This window comes from Ceratosolen solmsi, unplaced genomic scaffold, assembly GCF_000503995.2.
Source record: "Ceratosolen solmsi marchali unplaced genomic scaffold, CerSol_1.0 scaffold29, whole genome shotgun sequence".
In the NCBI taxonomy this organism is placed as follows: domain Eukaryota; kingdom Metazoa; phylum Arthropoda; class Insecta; order Hymenoptera; family Agaonidae; genus Ceratosolen; species Ceratosolen solmsi.
Genome location: NW_011948417.1, coordinates 7,363,809 through 7,374,077, shown reverse-complemented (window position 1 = coordinate 7,374,077; position 10,269 = coordinate 7,363,809). Strand labels below are relative to the sequence as shown.

The following is a 10,269-nucleotide window of genomic DNA, read 5'->3' as shown; positions in this document are numbered from 1 at the left end:
GTATTTATCGTATTAATTGTAAGGTCGAACAGACTTGGAGCGATTCGCTGTACACGAATATTTAAATTGGTTTTTATCTTTTTTTTTCGTCTTTCATATTTTACTAAACATATTTATTATTATTTTCGTGCATGCTGGATCATTTTTCAAAATTACAAATGTATGTAAGAACATCTGTTTTTCGTAGGATTCGCAACAGCATCGGAAATTATTAATCAGGAGTTGGGCAGTATCGATGATGATCTTGGTGCCAGTCGGGAGGCCTTAAGGACAGGTTTGTTATACATTTTTTTTTTAATATCGTTGCTTCGATTATGTGCGCTTGTATTAATTCTCTCACTTCTCGTCTTTCAATAAATGGATTGATATGTTTTTATTTATGATTTTCTAGATGAACAAGTTGTTCAGAGAGAGGCGGAAGCTATTAACATTGATGGGCTAAATGTATCGCAAGTAAAAGAATTAAGAGATAAGGCAGAAAAGTTCCAATTTCAAACCGAAGTTAATAGAATGATGAAGCTTATCATTAATTCTTTGTATCGTAACAAGGAAATTTTCCTTAGGGAATTGATATCTAACGCATCGGATGCATTAGATAAAATTCGACTCCTGTCTCTAACCGATAAGAATATTCTGGAATCCAACCCTGAAACATGCATAAGGATAAAGGCCGATGTAGAAAATAAGATACTCCGTATTTCAGATTCTGGTATCGGTATGACTAAGAAAGATCTTATAAATAATTTGGGCACCATAGCTAAATCGGGTACCGCAGAATTTTTGGGCAAAATGCAAGATACGTCTAATACTCAAGAAATGAACGATATGATTGGACAATTTGGTGTTGGATTTTACTCTGCTTTCCTTGTGGCCAATAGAGTAGTAGTCACTACCAAGCATAACGACGATAAGCAGTACATATGGGAATCTGATAGTGCAAACTTCAATATTATCGAAGATCCTCGAGGCGAAACGCTTAAAAGAGGAACTACTATAGAGTATGTATTCAAAATATATACAATTTGAATGAGAAAATTAATAAAAATTTTGTAACAGTTAAATAATATTTATGAAATACTTTAATTGCAGATTGTACTTAAAGGACGAGGCATCTGACTTTTTGGAAGAAGACACCATCAAAAATCTTATCAAGAAATACTCTCAATTTATTAATTTCCCTATTTATATGTGGAACAGTAAAACTATCGATGTCGACGAAGAAGTAGAAGAGAAAGAGGAGAAGACAGAGGACGAAGAAAAGAAGACAGACGAGGAAGATGCGAAGGTAGAAGATGTTAGCGAAGAAAAAGAAAAGAAAAAAGTTAGCAAGACCGTTTGGGATTGGGAATTATTGAATGACTCTAAGCCTATTTGGACTATAAAGCCTTCAGAAATTACCGATAAAGAATACCATGATTTCTACAAATCTTTAACAAGCGATGCTCAGGACCCATTGGCTAAGGTACATTTTGTTGCGGAGGGGGAGGTTACTTTCAAATCCTTGTTATACATACCTATAGTTCAACCTAGCGATAGCTTTAACCGTTATGGAACCAAAAATGATAATATTAAATTATACGTCAGAAGGGTTTTCATTTCTGATAAATTTAATGACTTAATGCCAAATTATTTGGCATTCATTCAAGGTATCGTTGACAGTGATGATCTTCCATTAAACGTTTCCCGAGAAAATCTGCAACAACACAAGCTTATTAAGATTATTAAAAAGAAATTAATACGTAAAGTTCTTGATATGATAAAAAAGATTCCAAAAGAGACTTACGATGCTTTCTGGAAGGAATATAGTACAAACATCAAATTGGGTATTATCGAAGATTCTCAGAATCGTGCTAGATTGGCAAAATTACTGATGTTCCGGACATCCGCACAGGATGGATATACGTCTCTGCCTGATTACGTTTCTCGTATGAAGCCAAATCAACATCACATTTTCTATATTGCTGGATCTAATATTGACGAGGTTAAGAAATCTCCGTTTGTTGAACGTTTATTGAAGAAGGGTTATGAAGTTTTGTATTTGGTCGAAGCTGTTGATGAGTACGCACTCTCATCCGTACCAGAGTATGATGGGAAGAAATTCCAAAATGTTGCCAAAGAAGGATTTTCTCTTGACGAAGGGCCCAAGTCTGCGGAAAGAAAACAAGAACTTGAAAGCACATTCGAAGTTCTTGTTAAATATTTCAATGATAATCTTAAGGATTATATTAGTAAAGCTCAAATATCGGAGCGTTTGACTAATTCTCCATGTGCTCTTGTAGCTAGTATGTTTGGATGGACTGGAAACATGGAAAGACTTGCAATATCTAATGCGCATCAAAAGGCAGACGATCCACAGAAGAGTTATTACTTGAATCAAAAGAAGATTCTGGAAATTAATCCGCACCATCCACTTATCAGGGAATTATTACGAAGAGTGGAAGAAGACAAAGAGGATGAAACTACAAAGAAAATGGCTTTAATGATGTTCCAAACGGCTACGCTCAGATCTGGTTATATGCTTAAAGAAACGGCAAGCTTTGCAGAAAATGTCGAGATGCTTATGCGTAAATCATTAGGTATCCCATTAGACGAACTTCCTGACGATAATAACGACGATGACTTTTCTGATGATATTAATGAGACTGAGAATGAATCTGATATCGATGGCGATGAAAATACAAAAGAAAGTGAAGAACATGATGAACTGTAAAGAAATAAAGAAGAAAAATTGTTTAAAACTTTTTCTTGACTATGCAATGCATAGCTTATACTATGGACGTGAATATTTTTGCAGCGTTTAAAGTTGCATGTACTTTTTATTATATGAGAAATAATTCTGAATTTTTGCATAATTGTTATTGAATATACATTAAACATAATAGATTTAAAAAATAAAAAAAAAAAAAAAACCAGATAAAAAAGAAAAAACAACAATGTGTGATAAGTGACTAGATCCATACTCTACTGTTGCTGAATTTCAAATAATTTGAATCCAACGATTCAAGCACAATGCTCTGGATTGATACTTGAGATGATCGAAGAGACCAAAATCAGTTTGTAGGAATTGATTTATCCATTTAATAATTTATTTTTATTTGGTTTGCTCTTCCATTTAGTTATAAAAAGTTTGTGTGAGATGATTGTATGTTATTAGTAAAATATATTTGTAAAGTGAGAATGTATAATTTATATAAAAAAAAATATTAAAAAGATGTTTCATGCAAACGGTTCTTTTTCTTACGACAATTTATAACAAAATTGTTTGTATAAAAATTTATTCTTCATAACATTGGCAATTATTATAATTTTTCAAATTTCAAAAGTGTATTCTATCTTCTGTGTTAATAAAATTAAAATAAAACATTTATATTTTTATAAATAGCAATTAACTTTTTAAGTTATTGAGTAATTAGAAGTGACGATACATTTATCATAATCGATTGTTTAAAACTTTTTTTTTAAATCTTCGAAATTCACATGCCTGCACATAGGATTTGTAAACTCGAAAGCTAATGCCCGTGTTTGTTTAGTTTGAATCGAATCTCTTCACACCTGCCGAATAATCATTGAATATTTTCCTTTATTATTATTTTTATTATTCGAATTAAAAAAGGTTTCAAAAATAGTCTTACAGAGAGGTAACAAAAATATGTGTTTCGTCGCGCCCTCTACATCCGGTCACGTAAAGTTAAGCCCTTCACATTAGTTCGTTAGTAATGCAGCCTAAGACAGATTATGCATTGATACGAGGGATCATCGAATCTTCGAGTATCATTAAATATAATGAGCAAATTGACATAAATATTGGCGATAAACCAACATCATATCCATTTTCTCAGTAAGAATTCAGACATCTTCTGACGCACTCCAATTGGCTCCGCCATTAATAACAGGAAAGCGTCTCCCGATTTCGGTTTATATTGTTAAGTGTAGTTAACCATTTAAAATTTAAAAGGAAAGGATTAATAATGCAAAAGGCGGCGTGCTATGACAATTGGCATCGCCTCACACGGTAAAGTATCCAAGTATGCGGATCGAGCCAATCGATTAGCCTTTGACAACAACAAAAAAAAAAAAAAAAAAAAAAAAAAAAAAAAAATGTCGATATTGAAGTAGTAGTGCGTGATGGCGGTGAGGTGTCCCGACTCTGGAGTTTAGCCACGATCGGAGCTAAAGAGGCGCAGCACTAGCTACCGCCGCTCGCTTGCACGGGGCACTCGACGAACGGCGGCGCTCATTCGGCCCCATTTCCGTTTTCGAATCACCGACACAGTACGACGTCACATGCAAGAAAAGAGCTCCTCTACGCTGCTCGGGCCCGTGTCGCCGGTCAGCGAGAGATCGCTAGGGCGCCGCTTCGTTCGATCATACATTAGAATTAGCCGGTGCGGGCGCGCCAAAACGATTTCCCTGCGCCGGCCACGAACGTGCCAAAGCGAATCCCGAGTCTCCTCCTACACGCCCTCCTGAACGCGCGCCTCATCGTTTCGTCCAACATCCGTTCTTCGTCCTTACCTCTTATTCCCACCCCCTTCATCCATTATAACCAGGAGGTTGTAATGATAATGAAAAGGATCATCCTCGTCGTCGTCGTCGTCGTCTTTGTCATTGTCATTGTCATTGTCATTGTCATTATCAATGTCATTGTGATTGTCATTCTCATCGTCATGGTCATCGTCATCGTCATCGACATTGTTATCGTCATGGTCATATCATTTCGTCATCGTCGTCGTCATCGTCGTCGTCGTCGTCGTCGTCGTAGTGCGTTTTTGTGCTTCAACTGGAGAGACCGGCGACTGGCCAGGATGATTCGCCCTAACTCGAGGTGAGTACCAATGATCCCAGGACCTAGGCTATTTACCTCGTCGTCGAGCCGTTGGTCAGCGAGAGATCGCTAGGGCGCCGCTTCGTTCGATCATACATTAGAATTAGCCGGTGCGGGCGCGCCAAAACGATTTCCCTGCGCCGGCCACGAACGTGCCAAAGCGAATCCCGAGTCTCCTCCTACACGCCCTCCTGAACGCGCGCCTCATCGTTTCGTCCAACATCCGTTCTTCGTCCTTACCTCTTATTCCCACCCCCTTCATCCATTATAACCAGGAGGTTGTAATGATAATGAAAAGGATCATCCTCGTCGTCGTCGTCGTCGTCTTTGTCATTGTCATTGTCATTGTCATTGTCATTATCATTGTCATTGTCATTGTCATTATCAATGTCATTGTGATTGTCATTCTCATCGTCATGGTCATCGTCATCGTCATCGACATTGTTATCGTCATGGTCATATCATTATCATATCATTGTTGTCGTCGTCGTCGTCGTCGTCGTCGTCGTCGTCGTCGTTGTCGTCGTCGTCGTCGTCGTCGTCGTAGTGCGTTTTTGTGCTTCAACTGGAGAGACCGGCGACTGGCCAGGATGATTCCTCCTCCTCCTCCTCCTCCTCCTCCTCCTCCCTGATCCCCACCCTCTTCCTGCTTCTCATCGCAGCTCCCCCCGAGCAACTCTCAATGGCGGCTGATGCGCCGATCCGAGAACGGCGGCGGCCAACTCTCCTATGACTTTTATACCTCGATCCATCGAGACGGACGCTTCCCTCTACACGGGGAAGTAACTCCTAGAGTCCTGACCGCCATATTCCTGCAGGCCGAACGCTACTCGATCACACTAATATATGCCCCCGCGGCAACGACTGCATTAGGTTGATTGGTCGCCGTTTGAATAGGCTAAAGTGCAACAACGCGATGCACCCCGGCTTTTAATCTCTCGACCCTCGACTCCCAAGCGGCTCACTTTTCGCCGCGATCCATCATCTCCTGCTTCGCGTGCTGCACCCATTAATAATTCCATTAATAATCCTATTGATAATTCCATTGATAAAATCCTCCTGCCTCCCGATCGCGGATAATTAACGTCGCTATCGAGGCGTCTCTTTACCATTAATTACATGACGTCCCCATGTGCACGCACCCCCACGGACATATTCCTTCGCAGCTTTTGTTTGTGTTGGCTCTTGTGGGAAGGAGGCAGCGGCCAGCTACACGCGAGCGTCACTCATCAGCCATTTAGCCTTTAATGCCGCTGCTCTTGGGTTGGGAGCAATTTAGCCTTAATGGGGTAAAGTCGCTTTGTAAAGTGCTTCGTTAAAACCGACGTAAAACATTGGCATTCTCAGCTTCCATTGACCCTCAGTAACTGTCGTCTCAATCAACGGTAAATTATCGGCTTTTCAAATATTCTCCCTACACCTCGATCTCGTGTGTCCCTGTTGTAATATATGGCTTTCGCTCGTATTGGTCGACTCTATCTTTATTATTTATTTATCGCATTATTTGAACGTGACATTGGTAAGCATCTTAAGTCTAAGCAATCCTTGACTTTTCTTTTTTCCTTTTTCAGGTCCTGGCTGCCAAAATCAAAATTGGAATTCATCGTAATTTATTAGTTATTTATTAGTAAAGAAAAAAGTAGAAATAAAAATCGTAGGAACTAAATTATTAGTTTGAAAGTTAATCATAATTGTCAAAATTTAGTTGGTTTTATTTGTCGTGTATTGATTTGCAAGTGATATATTGTAAAAATGAGTATCCAAGCGTTGCAAGTTTTTATGGATGGTAACTCGGTACCAGGTGTATCAGTGCCCGTTGATTTGTTAAAAGTCGCTAGAAGTATTCCAAAGTCACGTACTCGGAATAACAAAGGACAGCCTCAGACACCCTCTAATGCCAAATTGCGCCTTGTTCTCGATGGTGAATGTTGTCTCGATAGATTGTATGGTGGTTATTTTTCAGGTATGTCGCTCTCCTTTACTTATTTATCTATAGAAATACTTGCCGACACTGGCAGAACTGTAAACAACCACCCGATGCAATTATCGATGACAATTTTTACTTAGACTGGGCCTGCGGTGGACAATGGAATCGAATGATACAATTCCTTACGATCTTCATAGAAACCAGCGAAACAGCGGGTTTAGAATTGGCTGTGTTTTTTAACGGTTCTCTCGAAGCTCCTCGGCGAGTAGAGTGGATCAACGATCAGTTAGATGCTCGACTTAAAGTTAATAACGTAAGCAACTGTGCCATATTAAATTATGATCGACAAATTTCTCTTGCATATGTCTAATGAAATTGCACATCCCCACCATCTAGGTATTAAAGCACATAGCGAGCAAAGGAACGCCACCGCCAAAAATTTGGTGGATTCCTCCAGCATCTCTGAAAACTAGCTTGCGAATGGCCCTTAGATATTTAAATGTAACAGTTGTAAGTGAAATTATTTTACGCATTAATTGCACGTGTAAACTAACGAGTTTGTTCTCATTATCCCTAAATAAATTAAAAATGAATTGTTCCATTAGTTAAGTAGTATGGATGATCATCATCAAGAAGTCATTGCTTATTGCCGAGAGAACAATTATCATGGTTTGATTGCGGATGACGCCGAATATGCTGTATTCGACCCTGTCAGATATTTCTCATCGGAACAATTAAAGTTAACGTACAAGGTATCTTATGTATTAGCTTGATTCTTTCTACATTGTCGTGTAAGGAAGAGCCTCCGTTTCTCATTTAAGACATAATTTTTAGGGTTCTCTCGATACAAAAGAATATCTTATTAAAGAAGTGTTGAAAGGGCTTAATATCCCAGCCGAAAGACTATGTATTTTTGCTGCATTACTTGGAAATTACATCTTAAGCGAACACGATTTGGCAGATTTTTATAAGATAATTAATCCAAGTAAAAATAAAATGAACGTCGATCAAACCGTACGCTCGGTTGCAAATTTCGTTAAAGATTTGCCATCTATTGAACTCGATGCTGTTGCACAGAAAGTATTTGGCACTATAACGGATGCTAGGTACTGGCACTTTAAACAATCGGTTCAATATTATGTTAATGGAACAAAAGATGGATTTTTACATTATAAGCCGATTAAGCCCAAAGGTAAGAAGCAGAGCTTTCCATTGCCGTTTGCATAAAATATATTTGCTTTTCCGCCTTACGTCTCTGTCAATATTAAAATAATCCTTTGTTACTTATACGTCAGATTCTATTCAAAAAGATCCATGTCCATCGCTTGCATCTGATTTAGCTTCCACGAATGACAATGACACCAACATGGAGACGTCACGCTTTGCATCCGAAACAGAAGAGAGCGAACAAGAAAGTTTAAATGCCTACAAGGAAGCTACTGCAAATGCTAAATCTACTCCTCAAATAATAATTGAACCACCAGGCTTACAGGGTCATGGCGATGCTGATAATATTCGTTTGGAAGATGATCACAGTATGTAAACAATTTACAATTAACCACAATACACTACATTATTCGAATATCTCACTCTAAACTATTACGAACCTTTATTAGACAATGGACATACGGTCAATGGCACGCATAATCTTTTAATAAGTTCCTGTAGTTCAAGTAGTAGCTCGTCCGCAACATCCCCTTCTCACGTCACAGCTGACTCATCCAAACAAACCGTAAATTCAACAACCATACCGACTTCAGTGCCAGAAGTTATGCAAACGGCGTCCGAAAGGCATCAAAAGGGTTTGATGTCGCCTAATATTTATCAGATTCTTGTAGCTGGAGAAATCAAGTTACCAGTACTACTCGAAGACGAAAATCATAAAGAATTTCCATCGATTCACATTATATACCGACCAGTTAGGCAAATGGTCTATGCTATTCTTTTCAATTTACATCATCGTTTATACTTAGCCACTAAAAGTAAAGAGAAGGGTGGTTAGTAGCCGTATTTTATCGTCAAACTGATTATCGTATGCATTATTGTATAAAAAAACATTTTTTCTTTTAAACATTTGTAGATACCGATAAAATAGAAGTACCAAATGTTATAATTAAAGAGTGGATTTGGTCCAAAGCAAATCCATATCAAACACCACAGTTAGTTAAAGCCGAGCAAATTGGCTGGGGCGTTCCCACAATTCAACGACTGTGGTTCGGGTAATTAAAGAACAAATAAATAAAACGTTTGAAATCATACGTCGGTCTAAATGCTTTTATTATTATTGTAATTACTATTAACATTATTAATGCTTTCATTCAGTACTGGAATTGATGATAAAAGGCGTCGCTTAAGAGGATTTTTAACCTGTTTAAAATCTGACACACCACTCATGTTGAATACCTCTTACGTTCCACAACATTTATTGGTTATGGCTTGTGTGCTACGGTAATAAATATTTTTTAAATAATTTATTCAGTAAAGATAAACATTTTTACGACGTTGTTTGTACATAAAATTCGTTAAAAATTGAACATTACACGTATGGAGATTTAACAATAAAATTGTTAAAATTTCTAAAACTTTATCACGATTTGGTATTACATATTAATGGAAGAAAAAAAAGAAGCATTAATTCACATTATTAATTATTTTTATACATAATTTTGCAAAATAAAATAAAAAAAGACATAAATATTCTACAATTAATTTAATTTCATCAAAATATAATAACTTAATCAAATGTAATATTAAAAATGTGTTTATAAATTTATAGCGGTAGTATTTTATTTTCTATAGACTGTTCATATTTATTAAAGCGCAAAATTATTAGACAAGAAGAGGTTAAGATGAGAGGTTAAAATATTTTGTTGCTTATTTTCAGGTATATTATGACATTTTCCGACAAAGTGAAAATTTTACGACGACAAGAATTGGATGCCTTTATTGTTCAAGCATTTTCACCTGAATTAATGAATGCTGAATATTTACAAGACTTACAGGTAATATATTCTGCAATTGAATAATAACAATAACTGTTATTATTAAATTATTTATATAACTTATAATAAAATACACGTTCTTAGGTATCTCTTGTAACGACTCGTGGAGTACAATTGTCCAGCCTTTTTATGGCTGGCGTAGAGACAGCATTATTAGCAAACGATGCATGCGGAGCACCAATACCATGGTTGATGTGCTGTCCCTGGCTATATTTCGATGGAAAGCTCTTCCATCACACACTAGCACGCGCCACTGTTGCTAAAAATCTGCTCGATCTTTGTGGGGGTTATTTTGAGCGCGTTGTTAAAGTTGAAAGAATGCGCAAAGCTATTCTTGAAGGTGTTAACGTTGTATTTGCTCGGCCACCATTACCTATTACTCAAGGTAATCAATTACCCTTTAAGTGTGCTTTAAGTAGACGGCCTTCCAATATCACCTTTGCATATCGACGTGTTTTTATTATTATTACTCGATATGTCATCGACTGGAAGGAAATTAATTCAACCGATTGCTT

General features: G+C 37.4%; 2 protein-coding genes across 2 annotated transcripts in view; both read left to right on the top strand.

The window, feature by feature from the left end:
* Gp93 (heat shock protein 90 Gp93) overlaps positions 1-2,875 on the top strand; it is a 3,170-nt gene extending 295 nt beyond the window's left edge. Inside the window, exons 2-4 of the mRNA XM_011496473.1 lie at positions 188-274; positions 392-998; positions 1,090-2,875. Coding sequence (XP_011494775.1) covers positions 188-274; positions 392-998; positions 1,090-2,710 — 2,315 coding nt within the window. The 3' untranslated portion in view covers positions 2,711-2,875. The remainder of the gene's footprint in view (positions 1-187; positions 275-391; positions 999-1,089) is intronic.
* Positions 2,876-6,519: 3,644 nt separating this feature from the next.
* LOC105360023 (constitutive coactivator of PPAR-gamma-like protein 1 homolog) overlaps positions 6,520-10,269 on the top strand; it is a 6,925-nt gene continuing 3,175 nt past the window's right edge. Inside the window, exons 1-11 of the mRNA XM_011496794.1 lie at positions 6,520-6,788; positions 6,893-7,065; positions 7,149-7,262; positions 7,358-7,504; positions 7,587-7,944; positions 8,048-8,287; positions 8,369-8,749; positions 8,833-8,971; positions 9,075-9,200; positions 9,637-9,754; positions 9,839-10,139. Of these exons, the coding sequence (XP_011495096.1) occupies positions 6,578-6,788; positions 6,893-7,065; positions 7,149-7,262; positions 7,358-7,504; positions 7,587-7,944; positions 8,048-8,287; positions 8,369-8,749; positions 8,833-8,971; positions 9,075-9,200; positions 9,637-9,754; positions 9,839-10,139 (2,308 nt within the window). The 5' untranslated portion in view covers positions 6,520-6,577. The remainder of the gene's footprint in view (positions 6,789-6,892; positions 7,066-7,148; positions 7,263-7,357; positions 7,505-7,586; positions 7,945-8,047; positions 8,288-8,368; positions 8,750-8,832; positions 8,972-9,074; positions 9,201-9,636; positions 9,755-9,838; positions 10,140-10,269) is intronic.